The sequence below is a fragment of the Piliocolobus tephrosceles genome, chromosome 9 (assembly GCF_002776525.5).
Source record: "Piliocolobus tephrosceles isolate RC106 chromosome 9, ASM277652v3, whole genome shotgun sequence".
Lineage (NCBI taxonomy): Eukaryota > Metazoa > Chordata > Mammalia > Primates > Cercopithecidae > Piliocolobus > Piliocolobus tephrosceles.
The window spans coordinates 90,923,982-90,949,449 of NC_045442.1; the positions used below are offsets into that span (position 1 = coordinate 90,923,982).

A 25,468-nucleotide genomic window follows, 5' to 3' on the forward strand; every position below is an offset into this window, starting at 1 on the left:
CCACCCCTCGGGTTCACATGATTCTCCTGTCTCAGCCTCCCGAGTGGCTGGGACTACAGGAGCGTACCACCACATCCAGTTAATTTTTCGTATTTTTAGTAGAGACGGGATTTCACCATGTTGGCCAGAATGATCTCGATCTCTTGACCTCGTGATCTGCCCACCTCAGCCTCCCAAAGTGCTGGGATTACAGAAGTGAGCCACCGCACCCAGCCAAGAAAAGCATTTATGAGTGAGAATAACATATGGAGGAGTGATTAAGGTAACAAGGATGTGGGCCAATTGTTTTTGATCATTTCCAAAGGTCTGGAGCTAAAAATAGACATTTCTAAAAAATATTTCAAAGGTGACAAATTCTAAACCAATTACCTAAGTTCTAATGTCCTCTGGCTTTCATCTGCCTTGAAATCACTAACTCACCTGGGTGGCACTGGCTTGGGAATCCTTTCTCTAATATCCAGGGCTCTTCTCCTTGCTCGATCTTAAAGATCACTTCCGGTTTAGTAATGCAATACCCTGTTAAGATAAAATAACACAGGACTGGAGCTAAATAGCTTTGTTTCAGGGGCTCTGAACACATGATGGGGAAGAAAGGCACAGCTTCACCAGCTACTCAAAGAAGGTGCACAAATGAACCAATCCCTGAGGAGGGAAGAGCACCTTTATGGTGGCCAAATGAGATCAGTCATCTCAGAGACTTCAATCTCAAGCTTTAATTTAGAAAACTACAGGGCATTCACGTTTCATCAACTAGTAAATGCATGCTATTGATAGTCATGTGGGGAAAAAAACTCCTTACCTACTGAGACAAGATTGCTATAATTTTCCAGGATCACATCTCTGTATAGTACCTTCTGAGCAGGGTCCAGCAGATACCACTCTTCCTGGGTGAAGTCCACACATACATCCTTGAATGACACTTGTTCCTGTAATAGTACACTCTTTTTACATGAAATGGTCAGAACTAGATGATTTGATTTAAGAGAACTAATATCTTAAGAGTTTACTAAAAAATGACAGACAGTTTACCTCCCTCTGTGCTATACTATATAGAAAACAAAATATCTTGTATAAATTGAGTTTCTATTAAGGGTCTGTAATTGTGCTAGCTGCTGCAAATCCTACTGGTGAAAACAGACAAACATGGTCCCTGTTCCCAGAGTGCTTATGACCTGATAAGGAGATACACAGAATAACATTTACTAAGTTGCACACTGCAGGAACTAGCAGTGTGTACCAAGGAGATTGAAGTTACAGAGGAAATACTCATTGTTTCATATTACCTTTTACATTATCAAGTTAACTGTCATCAAGGAAGTAAAACTTTGTTATTAAAATAATAGGACTGAAATGAATATGAAATGAATATGACCAAGCTCAGCACATATTGATTCAAGTGACTGCCCTGCAGTCTACATGCCCATCAGAGAAAAGGACGAATCCTCTCCGCTCAACAAGATCATCTTCTGGAGCTTCCACCAATGTTTCCAATGTTTCTGTTTTTAAACACAATATTTGGCATCTAGTAAAAAACTTCACGGTATGTGAAGAGATAGGGACAATGAAAAAAAGACAAAAGCAAACTCACAGGTGACTGAGATAGTAGAATTAACAAACAAGAACTTCAAAATGAATTATAATTAATATGTTCAAAAAAACAGAAGAAAATATCAACAAAATAAATGAGAAAATGGGAGAAGTTCAACACATACATGGTATGTGTGTTATACAGAAAAAGGTTAATACAGCAAGCCTGAGACTAATACCCTTTGAAAGGTCTGCTATAAAAGATCACCGTTGATGGGCATTTGGGAGCTTGGATTTCAGAAAGGTTCTGACCTTAACCTTCTCTGATAAGAACAGCTCACTGAGCCTGAGCTGTTTGTGTAAGTAATACGGTTTATATTCGACATGTGCATTGCTTCTGGGAGTCTAGAATTTTGGTACATGACAGGCAGACAGTACCTATGTGACCAGCCTCTAATAAAAATTCTGGGCACCAAATGTCTAGTGAGTTTCCTTGGTACACATTTTACGTGCGTTGTCACATGTCATTGCTAGAGGAGTTAAGCGTGTTCTTTGAGACCCCATTGGGAGAAAACTCTAGGAATTTCGCTGATTTTGCTTTGTATCCTTTCACTACAATAAATCATAGCCATAAGTATGACTATGGATCTACAAGAAACAATACATCAGTAACAACAGGCACACCTAGCACCCCAATTTTGGTTTCTAATGCCATGCTCCAAAATATGCTGAGTCATCCTAGGGCATCATTAACAACCTGGGTATGCTCTCAGACACCTCTTACACATGTATACACACAAACACGTGCACACACACACACATACATAAAATGGACATTCTAGAGCTGAAAAGCACAATATCTGAAATTAAGAGCTCATTGCATGGGTTCAAAATCATATTAAAGAAGATATAATCTGAAATATGCATGTAACAAAAGACTATCAAAATACATAAGGCAAAAACTGATAGAAGTAAAAGGAAAACTTGGAAATATACACCACAATTGGAGGCTTAACACCCCTGTAAGTACTGATGGATCAACAGGCAGAAAATCAGTAAGTACATAAATGCCCCAAAATAGCACTATCAACCAACTTGATCTAAGTGACATTTATAGAATACTTCATCCCAAACAATAAAATACACATTCTATCATTCTGTTCATGTTCAACATAGAACGTACTTTGGGCCATAAAACCTTAACGAACTTAACACAATAGCTATTATACAAAAAGCATGTTCTCAGACTACAATGGAATTAAATAAAACCAATAAGCAAGAGACGGTTGAAAAATCCTCCAAATACCTGAAAGCTAAATAACATACAACCTATAGATCAAAGAGGAAGTCTCAAAAGAAATTTTTTAGTGTTTTAAATGAAAATACTCCTTATCAAAATTTATGGGATGCAGAGACAGTAGTTCACAGAGAGAAATTTATAGCATCAAATTCATGTTTAGCTCTGCAAAAGATGCTTCTACAAAAATGAAAAAACAGACCACAGACAGAGAAAAACTATTTGCAAACACTTATCTAAAAAGGTGTTAGAACCAAAATATGCAAAAGAACCCTCAAAACTCAATAATAAGAACACAAATTATGCAACTTGAAAAACAGGCAAAAGATCTGAATAGACACATCACCAAAGCAGACCAATAGCAGATACACATACAAACGAATGCTCACCATCATGTGTCATTACAGAAACAAAAATGAGATACCGTAACATTTATTAAAATGGTTAAATCCAAAACAATGACAATATCAATTTCAGGTTCAGATGCAGAATAACAGGAATTTTGATTCACAATTGGTGGGAATGCAAAATGATACAGCACCTGTGGAAGACTTTGGCAATTTCTTACAAAGCTAAACAATCTAAATTCGTCGGGTACAGTGGCAGTGGCACACACCAGTAATCCCAGCTACTCAGGAGGCTGAGGAAGAAGAATCGCCCAAACCAGAAGGCAGAGGTTGCAGTGAGCTGAGATCATGCCACTGTACTCCAGCCTGGACAACAGAGTGGGACTCCGTCTCCAAAAAAAAAGAAAGAAAGAAAACCAGTGCTCCTTTGAAAACCAGCTGCTTCTGGGCTGGGGCAGACCATGTATATAATGAACCTGAAATCACTTCTGGTACCAGAAAATGAGAAAGTACTCAAACGAAAACACGATAATGGGCTATGTCAAAGGGACACAGGAACCATTTGAAAACACAGCCTCATGGCCAAGCTGAAGCAGTTGGAGCAACAAAATGAACAAGGTAGTGTTGGATTATAACCAAAGTATAAGATAACTAGCAATGAGTTCATACTAATATAAATAAATGATTAAACACAAGAGAACAGACAAATCTCCTGCACAGAATTCCTAATAATTTATATGGATACTCTGCCATCAAGGAGGTGTAGCGTAACTCTCCAGTTCATTCCAAAGAGTACAGTTGAAAACAGAGGACAAAGGAGTAACTTTACAGTGGAGAAACATGACCACACTACCTCCACCAGGTAATCAACAGTGATACATCAACAGTGATAAATCATGCTCATAGCATTTTCCTTTGATATGACATGACTGAATGATACTACCTCTGTGGTCTTCCTCTAAGAAACCCTAACCTCAGTCTAACCATGAGGAAGACAGTAGACAAATATCAACTGAGGGACATTCTACAAAACACCTGACTTGAACCCCTCAAAACTGTCAAGGTTATCAAAAACAAGGAAAGTCTGAGAAACTGTCACAGCCAAGAAGAGTCTAAGGAGACATGATGACTAAGTAGAATGTAGGCATCCTGGAACAGAAAAATTACATTAGGGAAAAATTAAGAAAATCCCAATAAAGTGGTCATTACTTAATAATATATCAATATTGTTTCATTAATTGTGACAAATGTATTACATTAATATGTTAATGATAGGGGAAACTGTGTTTATGGGATGTATATGGAAATTGTTTGTACTGTCTTCACAACTTTTCCATAAATCTAAAACTCTTCTAAAGCAAAAAGTTTATATAATGAGAAAAAAACATGTAAGAGTACAAGATTAATGAAGTGGAATTATGTCAGCATAATGGAGAAGTAGGTGGCACCAAGCTCAGGTCCCTCAGAGACATCAAAAAACAAGCAGAAACTATCAGAATAAACTTCGTCAGAACTCTGAAAACGTCAAAGGCTGACCGCAACCAAACAGATGCCAAATCAGAAAGAAAAAAAAAAAAAAAAGGCAACTTCAAAATGGTAGGAAAGCTTTGAGGCACTTCTACTTGCCTTTAACCCAACCCTCCTTGGCTTGGTGACAGCCTTGAGACAGCAGCCCGCGTTCCAAGTGTGGGTCCCTGGTCCTTGATTCTAGAGGGACCAGAGCAGACTTTACTTACAAGGAATTGTTTATCTGTTCCAACTACGTGGGAAATACCTGAAGGACTGATGCAATATGCTTGTCTCTGTTTCACCTAACTCAGAACTCATTTAGGATAGAAAAAAAATAATCCTTGCTCGAAAACACTGTAAGGAGAACAAAATATCTGCAGTCGTCTGCAGCAGAGGATTATGGTTGAGACATATAGTATACCACTTAAGGCCTGAGAAGAAAACCTGGAGAAGGTATCTTTGGGAAATTTGGGCTTTCAAAAACCCCCACATATACTGAGAAATTTAGAAATCCGGACACATACCCAAGGCAGAATGTATACTCACAAGCCTTAAGAAGACCATAAACTTTCACCTCCAGCTATTCTCAAGGTTCAGTGCAATCAGGACATGAAGGCTAAAGCAAGGTTGTAAACAGCCTGGCTAAATGTTAAAGAGTACCCCAGCGCAGAGTCAATGTGCAAAGACTGGGAGAACTGTTTATTTGTTGTCTTTAGCACCAGGGATTCAAAGAAATCTCTGTAAAAACATTAGCTGAATGCAAGCTAAGGAACAGAGACTTCAGTGACACACACAGAACAAGGAAACCAGACTATAAAAATAGCATGGTGGCCGAGCACAGTGGCTCATGCCTGTAATTCCAGCACTTTGGGAGGTCAAGAGGTCGAGACCATCCTGGCCAACATGGTGAAACCCCATCTCTACTAAAAAAAAAAATACAAAAATTAGCTGGGCGTGGTGGCGCATGCCTGTAGTCCCAGCTACATGGGAGGCTGATGTAGAATTGCTTGAACCCGGGAGGCAGAGGTTGCAGTGAGCCGAGATTGCAACGCTGTACTCCAGCCTGGCGACTGAGGGAGACTGTCAAAAAAAAAAAAAAAAAAAAAAAAAAAAAATAGCATAGTAAGGTACCTGAACAAATAGACAACCGCAGCCTTCAAAAATGAAAAACAGCAAACCTTGGGGAAGGGTAAAAATCTGATTTCCAAAGTTACCATATTAAAATATTCAAATGTCCAATTTCCAACAAAAAAGTAGAAGGTATTCAAAGACACAAGAATATAGAGCCTACTCAAGAAAAACAAATTCCTTCCTTAAGAAAGCCCAGATATTGGACTTAGTAAACAAAGATTTTAAATAAATTATCTTAAGCGTCATCAAAAATTACAAATAAATAAAAGAAATGAGGACAACAATGTCTGAACTGAGTTGGAACCTTTAAAAAGAAACCAAGTAGAAAATCTAAAGCTGAAAAGCAAAATGACTGAAATTTTAAAATCCACTAGAGGTTTTAACAACCCATTTGAGCGGACAGCTGAAAGAATCATGAATTGGAGGATATAAAAATTGAAGTAATCTGGTATGAGGAGCAGAATAGAAAAAAAAAAATAAAGAAATGTGAATAGAGCCTAAGGAACCTGTGGGACAACTTTGAGTGGACTATCTATCATACAATTACAAGAGTCCTAGAAGGAAAAAAGAGACAGAAATGGGAAGAAAGATTACTCAAAGAAATAAGGGATAAAAACTGCCCAAACTATATGAATAACACAAATTTTACATCCACAAAGCTCAACAAACTCCAAGTAAGAAAAATTCAAAGAGATCCACTGAGGCACATTATCATCAAACTATCAGAAGCCAAATAACCACCACAGAGGTCAGACACCACAGAGACCAGAAGTCAGTGGGATGGCATCTTTAAAGTGTTAAAGAGAGGAAAAAACAAAAATGAAAATCCTGACAGCCAGGAATTTATAAACCTGGCAAATCGATCCTTCAAAAATGAAAGATAAATTAAAATATTCCAGATAAAAGCCAAGAGAACTCATTATCATAAACCATGCCCTAAAGAAAATACTAAATGGAAGGTTGAAATGAAAAGATCTTCATAACTCAAAGCTGTATGAAGAAACAAAGAGCTCCAGTAAAAAATTATGTAAGTACAAAAGCCAGTATTTTGTATTTTGTAACTCCAACTCGTAGTTTGTAACTCCAATCTTTATTTCCTAAAGGAGGGTACAACAAATGCATACACAGTAACTATAAATCTATGTTATTCAGCACACAACGTATAAAGATGTAATCTGTAGCAACAACAGTGGGAGAAGGCAGCTCTATAGGAGCAGAGTTTTGTATGATACTGAGACAAAGCTGGTATTTAAACTAGATGGTCATAAATGTGGAATGTTCACTGTTAATCTCCTGGTAAACACTAACAAAATATCTTTAAAAATACACAAAAGGAAATGGGAAGTAAATCAAAATATGCTACAAAAAATCAGCTAAACAGAGCAGTGAAAGAAATGAACAAAAAATTAGAAAGAAAGAAAAATACAGCAACTGGCAGAAGTCAGTCCTTCCTTGTTAGAAACGACTTTAACTCTCTTCTTTCCTTCCTTTCCTTTTCTTTCCCCTTCCCTTCCCTTTCCCCTTCCCTTCCCTTTCCCCTTCCCCTCCCCTTCCCTTCCCTTTCCCCTTCCCCTCCCCTCCCCTTCCCTTCCTCCTTCCCTTTCCACTCCTCTTCCTTCTTCCCTTCCCCTTTCCTCTCCCCTTTCTTCTACCCTTCCCCTTTCATTTCCCCTTCCTTCTTCCTTCCCCTCCCCTTTCCCCTTCCCTCCTCCTCCCCTTTCCTTTTCCCTTCCCCCTTTCCCCTTTCCTTCCTTCTCCTTCCCTCCTTCTCTTTCTTTCTTGTTTTTTGGGAGATGGGGTCTCACTCTGTGGCTCAGACTGGAGTTCAATGCCTCCATCTAGGCTCACTGCAACCTCGGCCTCCCGGGAGTTAGCTCAAGCGATTCTTCCACCTGAACTTCCTGAGGAGCTGGGACTCCAGGTGCACGCCACCACACTGGGCTAATTTTTGTATTTTTTGTAGAGACAAGGTTTCACCATGTCAGGCTGGTCTTGAACTCCTGGACTCAAGCAATTCGCAATTCACCTGCCTTAGCCTTCCAAAGTGCTGAGATTACGGGCAAAAGCCACCATACCCAGCCAACTTTAATTCTAAATAGGTTAAATTCTTCCAACAAAAAGGCAGAGATTGGCAGAATGGATTTAAAAAAAAAAAAAAAAAAAAACTCATGAAAAAACTTAAGTCACATTCACAGAGTTCAGTGGATCTTAAATAAGAATAAATAAAAGCTAAAACAAAACCAAAACAGAACTTTAAAAGCAGCCATATAAAAACCCAAAACATTATGAAAAGACAACTTTAAAGTGAAAGGAAAAAACACAAACTCACTCAAAGGTAGAATTCTATATATAGCAAAAATAAAAGTTTAAGATTACTCTGTTTATTATTTCCAAATATCTTTGGGATTTTTAGTAGAGACTGGGTTTCACCACATACAGAGTAAACATAAACAGAGTATTAACAACCAACAGATACGCATTATAAGAAACATCAAAGGGAGTTTTCATGAAAAGGAAAAATGACCCAAAACAGAACTATGAAGAGACAGGAAAGAGTGAAAAGCCTAGAAATGAAGGGGGATAAATGGAGTCAACATGTTTCAGAGTTAAGAGTTAAGGTAGTACAATGAATACTTTGTATTTCAGTATATGTCAAAAATGCTGGCTTTAACTTCTAGGATAACCACAGAAGACTACCACAACACACCCAACAGAAGAGCAAAAATAAAAAATGAAATACCAAGTCTCAGGATGAATGTGTGGAGTAAGAACATGCATGCACTGCTGCTGGCAAAGTAACTGGTACAAATCTTGGGCAGCTGGCGAAATCAACGTATAACCTTCGTGTACTGATGTATGATTTTGCCTGTAACTTCTGCTTTCCTGTAATGTACCATCACCTTTAAAATCCCTTGCTTATAAGCCAGGGATCACAGGTGTTAGGCGTTAACCACCTAATTCTCCTTGCCTGATGCCCTGCAATAAATGCCTCCATTTCTCTTGCTGCAAATCCCAGTGTCCGTTTTAGCTTTTTCTGTGTGCTTGGTGAGAGGACTCAAGTTTGGTTTGATAACAGAAAGAGGAATTATAGAATTCAAGTATCACCATTTTGCAATCTTTAATGAATTACTAAACTTAGACAATAATCAATGACTTTCAAACATTACAAAAAGACAATGGAGCCAGGTGCAGTGGCTCATTCCTGTAATCCCAGCACTCTGGGAGGCCAAAATGGGAGTATTGCCTGGGCCAAGGAGTTCGAGACCAGCCTGGTCAACAGGACCTGGTAGCAGGACCCGGTCTCTACAAAAAAAATTTTTTTTTAATTGGACAGGTATAGTGGCATGAACCTGTAGTTCCAACTACTCAGTAGGCTGAGGCAAGAGGATCACTTGACCCAGGAATTCAAGGCTGGAGTGAGCCATAACTGAGCCAATACACTCCAGCCTAGGGGACAGAGCAAGATCCTGACTCAAGAAAACAAACAACAAACAAAAGGACAATGAGATGTTATGTGGCCCTGATGTAAGTACACAACACAATCTATGATAAATTCTTACCAAAACCTAAGCATCAGTCAGGATTAAGTTCAACTACTTAGAGAAAAATACAGGGATCACAGAAACACGTTAAACATAACCACAGTGATACAACAAGGAAAATCTTCAACAAATAAAATGCAGTAAATAAAGATATAGAGAAGAAACATACAACTCACAAAACCTTCAAGATAAAAGACGTTTCAACCATATTTGAATCCTGATTTAACAAATGTAAAAAAATGCAAAAACTGGAAAACACTGATTATACATTAAGAAATTTTCAAATTTTGTTGTGGTAACTGTATTGTGGTGTTTTGTTGTTGTTGTTGTTGTTTGAGACAGGGTCCCACTCTGTGGCCCAAGCTGGAGTGCAATGGCACAATCTCAACTCACTGCAACCTCCACTTCCTGGGATCAACTGATCCTCCCACCTCAGCCTCCTGAGTAGCTGGGTGCGAGCCACTATGCCCAGCTAACTTTTTATTTTTATTTACTTTATTTATTTATTTATTTATTTATTGAGACAGAGTCTCCCTCCGTCACCCAGGCTGGAGTATGGTGGCTCAATCTTGACTCACTGCAACCTCCACCTCCCTGGTTCAAGCAATTCTCCTGTCTCAGTCTCCTGAGTAGCTGAGACTACAGGTGCACACCACTATGCCCAGCTCATTTTTGTATTTTTAGTAGAGACTGGGTTTCACCATTTTGGCCAGGCTGGTCTCGAATTCCTGACCTCAGGTGATCCACCCGCCTCAGCCTCCCAAAGTGCCGGGATTACAGACGTGAACCAACGTGCCTGGCCTTCATTTTTATTTTTGTAGAGATGGGGTTTCACCATGTTGCCCCAACTGGTCTTGAACTCCTAAGCTCAAGAGATCCACCCACCTCGGCCTCCCAAACCATTGGGATTACAGGTTTGGGCCACCACACCTGGCCAGTATTTTTTTTAAGTTTCTTGAACCAATTTTTTCCTCCATGTTGTTATACTTTATCAATTTGAATTTTAAAAGTTAGGTTCACTTACTCTATTTGTACTTAATTTTAGAATTTGCTTTTTCCATCTTTTTAAATTTTTTTTGAACATGTGAAGCATTTAACATGATTCAAAAGTCAAAGCTATATATAATGATACAGTATCCAACAAAAGAGTCTTGATGCAGTAACATGCGGGCACTGAAGGCACTTAGAGTTTGGTTTCTAAATAATAGTTCACTGTAAAAGGAAGCACCACTCCAGGGAAAAACAACAGATTCCATGCCTGGGGCTGGGAGATACAAGAGAAGTTTGTGTATCTCTGTTCTAACAGACAACAATAAAGGCTCAAAGACTAACAAGGATATAGAGGAGCCACTTCGAAGGAGTTCCACTAACTACATGGGGACAATATGAACATCAAAAATAATAACAATAAATGAGACTAAAAAAAAAAAATCCATGAATCTGAAGTGATACCAAAAAAAAAGGTATGTGTGTGAGTGGGGGTAGGCAGGAGCTCTTTTTTACAGAAGAAAGGGAGCTAGGCCAGGCGCAGTGGCTCATGCCTATAATCCTAGCACTTTTGAGGCCAAGGTGGGCAGACTGCTTGAGTCCAGTAGTTCAAGACCATCCTGGGTAACATAGTGAGACCCCACCTGTACCAAAAAAAAAAAAAAAAAAAAAAAAATTAGCCAGGTGTGGCAGCATGCACCTATAGTCCCATCTACTCAGGAGGCTGAAGTGGAAGGACTGCTGGAGCCCAGGAGCTCAAGGCTGCAATGAGCCGTTATTGTGCCACTGAACTCCAGCTTGGGTGACACAGACAGACCCGGTCTCAAAAAGAAAAAACAAAAACAAAAACAAAAGCCAGCTAATGTAGGAGTAGAAAATGTGAAAAATCATAATTCTGCAACCACCAGTAGAACAGGTGATTCGGACAAGTATCAACAGACGTTAAAAACACTGGATGAATGAAAGGTTGTTAGGAATACTACCTTTGAAATGAAAACATAGTACATCACCTTTGTAGCAATCCAGACACTAATTTTTAACATGAAACAACTAGGAAGATGTAATCAGAGGAATTCAAATAGTCAACACTCTTTTAAAATGTCAATTTCAGGCCAGGTGTGGTAGCTCACGCCTGTAATCCCAGCACTTTGGGAAGCCAAGGCGGTTGGATCACCTAAGGTCAGTAGTTCAAGACCAGCCTGACCAATATGGTGAAACACCGTCTCTACTAAAAATACAAAAATTAGCCAGGCATGGTGGCAGGTGCTCAGGAAGCTAAGATAGGAGAATTGCTTGAAGCCGGGAGGTGGAGGCTACAGTGAGCTGAGATCGTGCCACTGCACTCCAGCCTGGGCAACAGAGCAAGACTCTGTCTCAAATAATAAATAAATAAATAAGATGTCAATTTCAGGCTGGGCATGATGGCTCATGCTTGTAATCCCAGCACTTTGGGAGGTCGAGGCAGGCAGATCACTTGAGGCCAGGATTTCAAGACCAGTCTGGCCAACATGGCAAAACCCTGCCTCTACTACAAGTACAAATATTAGTGGGGCATAATGGCACATGCCTGTAATTTCAGCTACTTGGGAGGCTGAGGCATGAGAATTGCTTGAAACTGGGAGCTGGAGTTTGCAGTGAGCCAAGATGGCACCACTGCACTCCAGCCTGGGTGACAGAGCAAGATTCTATCTCAAAAAACAAAAAAAAAGTCAATTTCAAGAAAGACAAAAGAGGCAGCATCTGCTCTAGATTACAGAAAATTAAAGGGCATGAGAACTGGACATAATGTGATATCACTCACTAGATGCTGACTTGGAAAAAAATATAAAGTGTATTTTTTTAACATCTGGAGATACATCATTTTGTAGCGTACATTAAGATTATCATCTCCATACAGGGAAAACATTCTTTTTCATAGGAGAAACATGCTGTAGTGTCATGGATGCCTACACAACTTATTTTCAAATGATTCTGCAAAGAAACGTGGAATAGATAAGAAAACAAATGTGGTAATTAGTTAACAATTGGTTAACAGAGATGAAAAGTAGACACGTTTTCACTGTATTATACTTTCAACTTTTCTGCAGGTTTTAGATTGTTTTAAGTAAAAAAATGGGGGAGATATTTTTAAATGATTACTGTACACTTGGTTGGATATGGTAGCTCGTGGCTGTTATCTCAGCACTTTGGGAGGCCGAGGCGGAAGGATCGCTTAAGCCCAGGAGTTCAATATCAGTCTAGGCAACACAGCAAGACCTCATCTCTACAAATAAAAAAGAAAAACAAAAATTAGGCATGGTGATGTATGCACCTGTAATCCCAGCTACTAGGAAAGCTAAGGCAGGAAAATCGCTTGAGACTGGGAGGTCAAGAGGTTGAGGCTGCAGTGAGTCATGATCACAACACTGCACTCCAGCCTGGGCAACACAGCGAGACCCTGTCTCAAAAAAAAAACCAAGATTACTATATACACATGCAAATTTTGTGGATATGGTTCTTCACCACAACCTCCTCCACTAATATCCTAGTTATTTCTTTTTAAATAACTAGGATATTAGTTAAATAACTAATTAGTTTAAGTAACTAATTAGTTTAAATAACTAGGATATTAGTTAACTAGGATATTTTAAGACACTATCTCATTTTGGGAAACTCTAAAGTACAAGGGATTTAGGTAACAGTGTGGATTACTGCTCATCTTCTTAGCATGATTAATTGTATTGTGGTTAGATAGTAAATGTCCTTATGGTGAAGAAATTTATACCAAGTTATTTAGGGATAAAGTGTTATAATGTGGGTAACTTATTTTCAAATGTATTTCAGAGTAAAATGTATATACAGAGGAGAGATACAGCAAAAAAGGCAAAAATGTTAACTGCTGAATCTAGGTAAAAATTACATAAGTGTTTATTTTGTTTGAAAATTTTCATATTAAAAGTTAAGAAAAAGGCCTCAGCCTTCAGAGATACTTATTGATATGTTTACCAAAAAAAAATTATCTTGAATTTGAGTCAAAATAATCTCAGCAGGAATGGGTGAAAGTAAAAGTGAGACAGCTCTGAGCTGATAACTGAGGAAGCTGAGAATGGCTAGGTACATGGAGGTTAATATACTATTTTATCACTTTTGTGTAAGTTTGCAATTTTCCAAAATAAAAAGCTAAAAGAAGAATGGATACTTTTAGTCTGAAACACATATTTATCTATCCTAACTCCAAAAATATCTGTGAAGAAACATAGAAGAGGCAGAGCGCAGTGGCTCATGCCTGTAATCCCAGCACTTTGGGGGGCTGAGGTGGGTGAATCACCTGAGGTCAGGAGTTTGAGACCAGCCTAACCAACATGACAAAACTCATCTCTACTAAAATACAAAAAAAAATTAGCTGTGCATAGTGGCATACACCTGCAGTCCCAGCTACTCGGGAGGCTGAGGCAGGAGAATCGCTTGAACCCAGGAGGCAGAAGTGGCAGTGAGTTGACATCACGCCACTGCACTACATCCAGCCTGGGCAACAGAACAAGACTCCCCTCAAAAGAAAAAAAAAAAAGAATACAGCCAGGCACAGTGGCTCATGCCTATAAACTGAGCACTTTGGGAGGCTGAGATGGACAGATCGCCTGAGCTCAGGAGTTCAAGACCAGCCTGGACAACATGGGGAAACCCCGTCTCTACTAAAAACACAAAAATTAGCCATTCATGGTGGCCGGCGCCTGTAATCCCAGCTACTCGGGAGGCTGAGGCAGGAGAATCACTTGAACTCAGGAGGCAGAGGTTGCAGTGAGCCGAGATCACACCACTGTACTCCAGCCTGGGTGACAGAGCCAGACAGACTCTGTCTCAAAAAAAAAAGAATACTCCCAGGAAGGGAGTATTCCCCCCTCAGCAGAAGAAACATTTTGAGTAATTTCTGAAAGATACAGAATGGTAAGACCAAACAGAAGTCAGAGGCAGGAAGTCCATTTCAAGCACAGCCATAAGCTTGGAGATGTTCTGGGTTCTGGCAGGAAACTTGCTGGATTTATTACCTATTATGTTTCCTTACCAATTCACCTACAATCCTTGAATTGGCCTTTCCATTATGGGAGACAATAATAGAGGACACATTTCTCAACAGTTGAGTGAATTCACATTAGCTACCTGTGCTGATCAAACTAGTCCTTCACTTTTAAATATGAATGGAAAATAAAGATTTACTAGATATTTGAGGAAAAGCAACAGCATAAAGCATACTCACCAAGATGACTAGAAATGAATGCTAAGAAACCAAATCAATATAAGAAATAGAAATGAAAAATTAATTCTAATATCTTCAAACAGATTTTTAAAACTATTCCTTCCATAAACCAAGAACACACTGCCATGATAAGAAGCCTTCAGGGAGAAAGAAACAGCAGTAAGAAATTAAAAACAGGCCAGACATGGTGGCTCACACCTATAATCCCAGCACTTTGAGAGACTAAGGCAGATGACCTGAGCACAGGAATTTGAGGCTGCAGTGAGCTATGACTACTGACTACTACACCACTGTATTCCAGCCTGGGTAAAAGAGTGAGATCCTGTCTCCAAAGAAAAAAGAAAGAAAGAAAGAAACTAAACAACACAGTGAAATTGTAAAATTTTCACAAATGCTGAAAACTTTTTTAAAATTTCAAAGAACTGGCAGGGCACAGTGGCTCACACCTTGTAATCCCAGAATTTTGGGAGGTCAAGGTGGGCAGATCACCTGAAGTCAGGAGTTCAAGGCCAGCCTGGCTAACAAGGTGAAACTCCATCTCTACTAAGAATACAAAAAAAATTAGATGGGCGTGGTGAAGGGCACCTGTAGTCCTAGCTACTCGGGAGGCTGAGGCAGGAGAATGGCGTGAACCCGGGAGGCAGAGCTTGCAGTGAACTGAGATCATGCCACTGCACTCCAGCCTGGGCAACAGAACAAGACTCTGTCTCAAAAAAAAAAAAAATTTCAAAGAACCTTTAACCTTTAAAGATGTTTTAGAAATAGAATGAACATGGAAAATAGTACAAAAGAGAAATAAAAATAAATATAAAGAAGTTCAGGGGGCTGGACACAGTGGTTCACGCCTGTAATCCCAACACTTTGGAAGGCCAAGGGATGTGGATCACAAGGTCAGGTGTTCAAGACCAGCCTGGCCAAGATGGTGAAATCCCATCTCTACTAAAAATACAAAAATTACTCAGGTGCAGTGGCAGGTGCCTGTAATCCCAGCTACTCGGGAGGCTTAGGCAGGAGAATTGCTTGAACCCGGCAGGCAGAGGTTGCAATGAGCTGAGATCACACCACTGCACTCCAGCCTGGGCAACAGAGTGAGAGACTCTGTCTAAAAAAATGGCTAACAAGCGCACTTCAGGCTTGTTTTCCTCTACCCCAAATGCCCAGCTAAGGCAGCCTAAAGCTCCTTGTATACTAAACAGCCATTGCATTACAAGTGAGCAATTTAAACTATAGCAACTCTCTTTGAACAGCATTTGCAATTCAACAAGATTTAGTAAGACAGAACTTCATAAATAGCTGCTAAATGAATGAATGACTAGATGAAGAAAGATACCAAAAAAATGCTAATTTCAGGTAAAGGAAAGATATTTGCTGAAAAAACGGCAGAGTAAGTCAAAAAAAAAATCTTACCCTTAAAATCAGTATCTTGATGAAATTCCTATCAAAATCCCAACAAGGATTTTTATAAGCACAGTCAAGCTTATTCTAAAACTTATAAAAAAGGCACAGGTGCTAAGAAGAGCTAAAGCAACTATGAAGAAGAATAAAGTAAAAGGAATCACTGTGTTCAATATTAAACCTTATTGTATGGTCAGTCATCAAAATAACATGGTATTAGCAGAGACATAGACACATACACTAAGGGAACACAGAAGATAACCCAGAAATAGGTCCACACAAATATACTTAAGTGATTTCTGACAAAGGTACAAAAGCAATTCAGTAGAATTTTTACAAATTTGTTGAAAAAAAAGTTTTAACAATTGGTACTGCAAGTAATTGTACATCCATAGGCAAAAACAGCCTCAATTTAAACCTCATACCTTATACACAAATTAACTCTAAATAGATGAAGTACTTAAATATAACACATAAAACTAAATAATTTTTAGAAAAAAAAATAAGAGAAAATCTTTGCCTAGGGCTAGGCAAGAGTTCTTAAGACTTGATAACAAAAGCATCATCTCTAACAAAATATTGATAAACTGGACCTTATCAAGGTGAAAAACTTTTGCTCTGTGAAACACCCTGAAAAGATGAAAAGATAAGCTATCGACAAGGAGAAAATATTTGCAAACCACATATTGACAAAGGATTACTACCTAGAAAATTTAAAAAACTATTAAAACTCAATACATTAAAAAAAAATCCAATTTGAAAATAGTAACGTGGGAGACCAGAAATATGCCACCCCAAAATATGAAGAATTGTTGAGCTGAAGACAATAAGCAGACACAAGAAAGCTCTCTGTCCTCTCTCTATTTGCCTAAAAGCAGGACATGGATTTAGGAAGACAAAAGGTATCCTTGCCTCCCCGTCTATCAAGGAGAACAAAGGTTAGCAACTGAAGACAACTTGAGAACTGATGGTCTTAGAGATGGTACCAGGGAATCTACATTAACTAGCTTCGCAAACTAGCCTGTATCGGCCATTTATTTGCTTTCCCCCACACTGCCACCCCTAGAAATTCCAAGCCCCTTTCCTTTGTCTTAAAACTTCTCTAAAACTTTCCTGTTCTTTGATGAAGATGCTATATAAGCTGGAATTCAAAGCCACCTCTTTGTGAAACACTCATTCTCTGGGTGTCCCCCATGTATATATGAAATATACTTGTTAATAAACTTGTTTTTCTCTTCTTAATCTGTCTCTTGTTACAGGGGTTCATTCCAACTAAGAAGCTATGGGGGGGTTCAAGAAAAAAAAATTACCATTCTTCCACTACAGTTCTAAGACACAAAGGACTATTTCAACAAAGAGAATATACAGGCAGAAAATACGCCCATGAAAAGATTTTCATGCAAATAAATAACACAAAAAAAATCACTATATACCCATCAAAATGACCAAAAAAAAAAAAAAAAAAAAAAAACCCACCACCCCAAAAAAAAAAAAAAAAAAAAAAAAAAAAAAAAAAACCCACCAGTGCTAACACCAAGTGATGGCAAGGAAGATAGAGAAAAACTGGATCATGTGTACAGCAGCTAGTGGAAATATAAAATGGCATGTTCACAGCAGTTTTATTTTTCACAGCCCAAAATTGGAAATTAACCCACATGTCCTTCAACAGGTGAATGGTAAAACTGTGATATAACCAGCCGGGCGTGGTGGCTCACGTCTGTAATCCCAGCACTTTGGGAGGCTGAGGGGGGTGGATTAACTGAGGTCAGGAGTTTGAGACCAGCCTGACCAACATGGAGAAACCCCATCTCTACTAAAAATACAAAATGAGCCAGGCATGCACTCCCAGCTACTCAGGAGGCTGAGGCAGGAGAATCACTTGAACACGGGAGGCAGAAGCTGCAGTGAGCCGAGATCATGCCATTGCACTCCAGCCTGGGTAATAAAAGTGAAACTCCACCTCAAAAAAAAAAAAAACAACTGCGGTATATCCATACCATGGACTACTACTTAATAACAAAAAGGAATGAACTGTTGACACATATACAACCTGGATGAATCACCAGGGAATTGTACTGAGTGAAAAAAGCTAACCCCAAGAGGTTAATGTTATATGATTCCTTTTCTGTAGCATTCTTGAAAGGACAGAAACAGATTAGCAGGTTGCTGGTGTTTAGGGAGGAGGCTGTAAGGGCTGGCTGGAGTTGGGGAATGACAGAGCCAGGATGGAGGTAGGTGTGGCTATAAAAAGGGCAACAGGAGAGATCATCCAGGTGATTCAGCTACTCTGTAGTTTGACTGTGGTGGTGGATAAACGAATCTAATTTGCCACTGCACTCCAGCCTGGGTGACAGAGTGAGACCCTATCACGCGCATGCGCATGTGCGCGCTCTCTATATATATGTATATGTATATATATTTGTATTTATATTTGCAATATATATATTTCACATAGGAACAGTACACACATTGTTATTTAATTTAGAGAACTGAAAAATCTAACAGGTGTAACTGCAGTACCAAAAGGAAAGTAGAGAATATTTGATGAAAAAAAGGTTGAGAATTTTTATTTATTTTTTATTATTATTATTTTTTTAGATGGAGTCTTGCTCTGTTGCCAGGCTGGAGTGCAGTGGCGCGATCTCGGCTCACTGCAACCTCCGCCTCCCAGGTTCAAGCGATTCTCCTGCCTCAGCCTCCCAAGTAGCTGGGACTACAGGTGTGCGCCACCACACCCAGCTAACTTTTGTACTTAATAGTAGAGACGGGGTTTCACCGTCGATCTCCTGACCTCATGATCTGCCCGCCTCAGCCTCCTAAAGTGCCTGGATTACAGGTGTGAGCCACCACACCCAGCCAAGGCTGAGAATTTTTAAACTGACAAGGATATCATACCTTAGAATCAACTCCTGCCAAAATACTACAGGATAAAGATAGAGAAAATCAAATCAAGTTATATTAAGTAACAAGTGCTGAAAACCAAAACAAAAGAGAAAATCTCATAATCAACCAGAGGGAAAAAGATCAATTGCCTTCAAGGGGGAGGATGATTTAAGACAAAAACAACAACAATCCAGAAGTCATCGGAACAGTATCTTTAAAGTGCTAAAAAGAAAAGGGGAAAAAAAAGCTCTCACTCCAGAATTCTGTCTTTATTGAAAATATCCTTCAAAATGAAGAAATATAGACATCTTTAAACAAACAAACAAAAAAAGATGAGAGAATTTGTCACCAAAAGATCTGCACAAGAAACAATAAAACTTCTTTGAGGTAAAGGCAAATAACTGTAGATGAAGCATGATACTGCAAAAGGGAAGAAAGAGCACAGGAAAGGGCAATTATTTCAGTAAATAGAAAGCCTACCCCACTCTCTAAAGTCATAATACTAAAGATACCTTGTGGGGTTTAGAACACAAGGAGAAGAAAGCATCAAAACAACAGTACGCATGTGGGGATGGAGTAAATGGAATGATAGTGTGGTAATTTAATTAAGTTCTTACATACAAGTAAACTCCAAATGGATTAAAAATTTAAACATAAAATGCATAAAAATATTAGAATATATGGGCAGATTCTTTATAATCATGACGTGGGAAGGACTTTCTAACAATGTCTCCAAATGCTGTCAGTCCAAAACCATAAGGAAAAGATTAATAAACTAGACAACAAAAATAACAAAAATAACCAAATATTTCTGCATAGAGAAAAACACCGTGAACAATTATCAAAAGACAAATGATATACCAAAAAATAATGGCTTGCAACTCATATAATACATAGGGGTAAAAGACATTGGAGGAAAAAAAGACCAGAAAACCCAAGAGAAAAATAGGCAAAAGATATTAACCATTAAGTTCACAGAAAAATAAATATAAGACACCCTTAAGACACAGGAAAAGGTATTCAACCTCACTCAGTGAAGAAAATCGCAGATGCAAACTATATGAAATACCACTTTTTATCTATCAGTTGCCCCCAATCCAAAAGTTGAAGCACATATTCTATGGGAGGAGCTGTGAAGAAATAAGCATTCCCATGCATTGCCAATGGGAAAACAAAATAATACTAACTCTAGGACAGGCATGCTCACTAAGTTGATTAAGTTCTGGGAATTCATCTGATATATAAACATATACACACAAAATTATAAATGTACAAGGTTATTCATTACAACATGGTTTGTCACAGCAAACAGCTGGAAGTAGTTAACTATTGACTTGAATTAGTATGCAATTGTGACAAAGAGAGAAAATGCCATTCATGTTCTGTCATAGAAACGTCTGCATACTGTTAGGCGAAAAAGGAATAATGGAAAATAGTGTATACATCAAGCATCAGAATCAGCTTAAGCTAGAGGTTTATCAGAACTTCAGAATCAAGGACCCCATCCATAGTTCATAGCTACTAAATCAGAACCTGCATATTAAAAAGATTCCAGGGATGCACAATCACATTTAAGTTTGATATGCCCTAGAGATAACAGATGCCTTTTTAAGTAAACCAAGGAAGCAAATAAGAATATACATACATATTTTATTTAAACTGGATAAAGAAACACTGGCAAGTAAACCAAAAACTAGAAAAAAAATAGACATCTTTGGTAGAGTGACCATGTATTCCAGTATGTCTGGGATTGTCCTAATATATGCCAGTTGTCTCTGCATAAGTATTTATAAAACCTCTTTCACTCTCAGTGAAAATGTATCAGTTTGAATGATAAATAAATGTCACCCTACCCGGAGAAACTGCATGAACAGAGGGAGTGTGAATATGTATGTACATCTTTTGTTATCACTTACTTTTTAAAAAGTAAAAGTAATGTATTATTATGTTAATGCATTATTAATTCAAAAGCACTTTATTAAGGAAAAAATAAATAAAACCAGTCAGGAAAAACAGACCGAGAAGAACCTAAGTAGGCTAAGGATGGAAACACAAGGAAAAGCGATGCCTGGAGCAAAAAGAAAAGATCCCTTCATTACGACTAGGGAGGGAATCAAAGTTAGGAAAGGACAGTTCAGAGGGTGGCATTATACACACCAACGGAGGAGACTCTCCAAACAAAGACCATGGTTAACAATATTGCAGCAGACCAGGGAAGTAATACAAAGGCAAAAACATCCACTGGCCTTGATTATGATTTCGTCGCCTTTGCCAGAACTGATTCAGGTGAGTTTAGGTGAGGGAACAAGGTTGCATTCATCAGATTGAAACATAAATGAAAAACACAGAAACAAGTCGGAACTGTCAGTGATTCAACCTAGAAACAAGAACAAGCTGACACAAAGAGTTAGGGGAAACTGTTCTGAGGACTTGCAGTCCCTCCATTCCTCCACATCGTCAAGGTTTTATTCCTGGATCAAGCAGGACCATCAAACCTCAGTGTCTGGTCTCCTGAAAAGCATATGCACTGAGTTCTGCTCTGTAACTGTTCTTTGTTTCTACCAAGAAACACTTCTAGACAACTTACTGCATTTATTTCAGAATTGTTATTAGAACAATCACAGATAACATTACAATAACTTGGATAATTCTGCAAAATTAAAAATCCTGCATCTAATTTGCCAATGCACTATTTTGGATTTGCTACTTCAGTTTTATTTCCCTTAATGTCAATTTTTGCCTATTTCTGTTTTTCCATTTTCAAAATATAAATCCTTATAAACTTCAGAAATCCATTTTAAAACAAACTGGGAATAAAGAAACAAGAATCTCACCTGGGATTTGTTCATTTTCTGCTCTTAGTGGAGGAGGGAGAGCTGAAGGATTAGAAAGGAAGAATGTCAGGAGAGCCTTGGCCAGCCGTGCAGTTCGGAGATTCACCTGCCTATACAGCTCCACACACAAGATACTTACGTGTCCATGTGTGGCTCCGATATATGCTGAGCTCAGACATGACACTTTTCACTGAGTGAATGTAAATATTTCTTACTGATTTATTACCAATTTAGGTTCTGTGACATAGAAAAATTAAAAACATGAAAAGATGAGTTTAACAAGTAACAATAATCTAAAGGAAGAAACACTATGGGTTTGTCAAAATTCCTTGTAGGGAAAAAAAATATTCAGGCCATATTGTTTATCTATTTACCTGTTAACACCATTAACGCCCTGAGGTCGGATAATTCAAAAAACCTCTAAAAAAAGGGATGCGGTGTTTAATCAAGTTTAAAAATGTTCTAACTTGCTAACAATTCCTCAAAAGGCTCTTTTAATGAGAAACTGTCACATAGAGCAACAAAATAGGAAGCAGTGGCTCGGGAAACTGCAGACTTGACTTCTAATCTCAGTCTGCCTCTAACGAATGACAAGATCTGAACTAGTCACCTCTTCAAACTCAGTTTTGTTTTTCCATCTTTCAAATAACATCAAAACAGATAACCCAAGTAGGACCTGCCTGCACTACCATCCGGCGGAGTATCAGGCCAGGAGAGGAGGAAGCTCGGCAGCTCATCTGGATGTGCCGGGTGTTCGCGGAGGGGTGATGACAGCATTTCCTTCGCTGTGGCCGTGAGCCTTTCACCCGTCCCTACCCTCAGACTCTCCAGAGGTGCCACTCCTGTTAGCCTGCGCGCCCACCCCTCAACTCCAGCTCACCTCTCTCTTCTTAAACTTGTCCCAGACCTTGCACCGGCACACAGACTCCGACGGCTTCAGGATACGGTGCCATCATCACACATAATACATAAACGAACGCGCAACGTGTAAATAATTACTTGGGATACGAGGGCGGTCAGAGCCAGAAGGGGCCCTGGTGGGCAGCTAGGCCAGCCCCTTTGCTCCTGCACTCCACCCGCAGAGAGGCCCTGCGGCCGGTGCAGGCGCCGTCTCCCCCGGACTCTCCCAGGAAACGCACACACAGTAAATACAGCACCTAAACAACGAAAGTGCTCAAAACAACCCAAGGCGGCAAGTATTCCAGATATCCGCAATTTACAGAGAGGAAAACCGAGTCTCCCATGGGTAATTGTGTCTAATTCATTTGTCGCGGACCCGGCGCAGTCGTTCTCCCCCGCAACCCCGCCCCCTCCCCGCGGGCCCAGCGCACAAAAAGCACACACGCACACCTCAAACCCCCAGCCCACGCGCCCGGCAAACCCCCCCCCCCCCCCCCCCCCCCGGCCCCCCCCCCCCCCCCCACCGCCCGGAGCCAGTTCCCTCCCCTTAGGGCTAGCGCGCGCTATCCATTCGCTGCAACAAGACTCGGCTGGCCGCCAGGCGCAGGGACTTGACGCATAAGGACCCCCGCGAGCCCCGAAACTCTCGTTCCCATGCCAGACGTCATCCCCTATGATAGAGACGCCCTCGCCCCACAGTCCCTTCAACGCCGCAGGCGCCAGGGGTCCCTCCCCACCTTCGAGCTCTAGCCGCTGCCCGCCGGCCTTTGGGGCAGCGCGGGGACCCCCTGGCCCTCGCCCAGTACTCTGGGGCTCACCCTCCGCTCCTCGCCGCGTGAACCCGGAGGCGACGGGTTTCCCACAACGGACTGGAGGCCGGGGAAGGACACGCCGGGAGGGGAAGGCGGGGATGCACATGCGCAGAGGGAGCGGCCGAGCGCCCGAGTTAGGCTGGTGGCTGCGGGGCATGGAAGGGGCGCTACCTCATAGAAGCGAAGCCCCAGGAGGTTGTCGGTCTGCTCTGGCCGCACCCCTCAATTGTAAAATGAGGCTAATGATAGTGCCTTGCTTGTAGGAGTTTTATGAGAATTGGAGGCGCTTACGTTGTAAAAGCACTTAAACAGGTGTCTGACACATACACTGTTCAGTATATTTCTCAAGATTCCCCATTTTATATCATGCTGGTCATCGTAAACGAGGCTCTTCTACAAAACAGCCTTGTTTAGTGGGTTGAGAGATTGCTGTCTCAGTTACCCACTCCTGCTTGAAACCAGGATTCTGTCAGTACCCCCAGAGGTTGTGGATCAAACCAATATGCCTTTTAGACACAAGCCAGGAGAAGGAAAGGTGTGCTTGAATTCATTCACGAACATGCATGTTAACGTTTAACTGAAAGACTAGAAGAGAATAACGTCTGTGATCAGTATGGTTATTCTCTGGAATAAGGAAAAATAGAAGCTAGCAATTCAAGACCCAAACATAAAATTGTTTATATGTTAAAAAAAAAAAAAAAAAGCTGTTTGAGTAACGTATTTGAAGAAAAAGCACGCTCTTATTTTACCCAAAACTACGCATACATTCTTTTATGTGCATATCTGGCATTTTCAGCACACTATGAGCATATGGGTATGTTACAACTTTTCATTTAAAAAATCAACTCCTTGGTCACTGTCCATTTTTTTAAAACTTTTCATTTGCTCATAATTTCAGATTTACAGAAGAGTTGCAAAGATAGTTCCCATATGCCTTTCACCCAGATTCTACTAGTGTTAGTATTTTACATGACCATGGTATATTTATCAAACTAAGAAAATACCATGGGTATAAACTGCCGAGTTTTTTCAGACTTAAGCAGTTCTTCCACTAATGCCCTTTTTCTGTTCCAGCATCCAATCAAGGATATTGTTACCAGGGGTCCTTGCTCCCAGAGCTCCCAAGATGGTGCTTGGCCACTTCCAAGATGGTGGCAAACCTCGTGTTCTCTGACCTGGGTTTCTTTGCCTCACAGATTCCAAGGAATGAAATCTTAGGCTATGCAGTGAGTGTTATAGCTCTATTAGAAGCCGTGGGTCGTGGAAGAGAACTGTGAAACCCAGTGACTAGTGTTCAGCTCGATTAGGACGAACCAGGGACTTAGCTGTGCAGGAACAATGGCCAACCTTTAGCCGGACTGGAGCAGCAGTGGGCGCCTCGCTGGATCAGGAGCACAGCGGACACCCTGCTGGATCCAGAGGGATGGAAGAAAGCGATGGGTCTGCAAAGGCGGCAAACAGCAGTGGTGGATGAAGCTCAGCTGGAGCCATAACAAACACGAACCAGAAGAGAGTGCAGTTGCAATATTTAATAGAGTGAAAACACAGCTCCCATACAAAAGGAGGGGACCCAAAGAGGGTAGCCCTTGTGGGCTGGAATGCCTGGATTTATATCTGGCTCATTGTCCCTCCTGCTGTTCTCTCAGGCAATAGATGATTGACTATTTCTTTACCTCCTGTTTTTGCCTAATTAGCATTTTAGTGAGCTCTCTTTACTACCTGATTGGTCAGGTGTGAGCTAAGTTGCAAGCACCATGTTTAAAGGTGGATGTGGTCACCTTCCCAGCTAGGCTTAGGGATTCTTGGCCTAGGAAATCCAGCTAGTCCTGTCTCTCAATATCACAGTACATTTACTTGTCATGTCTTAGCCTTGGCCAATTTATAATAGTTTCTTGCTCTTACGTTGTCTTTCATGACCTTGATGTGGAGATGAAAGCATGCTCTCTTAACTTCAGTCCTCTTACCTTGGCTTCCCAAAGTGCTGGGATTACAGGAATGAGCCACCACACCCAGCCTATAGTTTAAAACAAGAATGATAATGATCCATTCCTGAAACTAACTCCCTCCTTG

General features: G+C 40.1%; 1 protein-coding gene across 19 annotated transcripts in view; it reads right to left on the reverse strand.

Annotated features, from left to right (window-relative positions):
* ZNF248 (zinc finger protein 248) overlaps positions 1-23,507 on the reverse strand; it is an 80,842-nt gene extending 57,335 nt beyond the window's left edge. For 5 of the 19 annotated variants that reach the window (XR_002725553.2, XR_002725554.1, XM_023188189.2 and 2 more), the window contains exons 1-4: positions 22,567-23,016; positions 21,687-21,728; positions 800-926; positions 421-516 (exon numbers count right to left, since the gene is read on the reverse strand). Coding sequence is in view for 16 of the 19 variants with exons in the window: in XM_023188189.2 (XP_023043957.1) it covers positions 421-516; positions 800-926; positions 21,687-21,701 (238 nt within the window). In the remaining 3 variants the exon portion in view is untranslated. Of the gene's footprint in view, positions 1-420; positions 517-799; positions 927-21,686; positions 21,729-21,825; positions 21,924-22,566; positions 23,017-23,323 lie in introns of those variants that run through there. The other 14 variants (XM_023188188.2, XM_023188190.1, XM_023188179.1 and 11 more) reach the window with 11 other exon arrangements.
* Between the last annotated feature and the right edge of the window lie 1,961 nt (positions 23,508-25,468).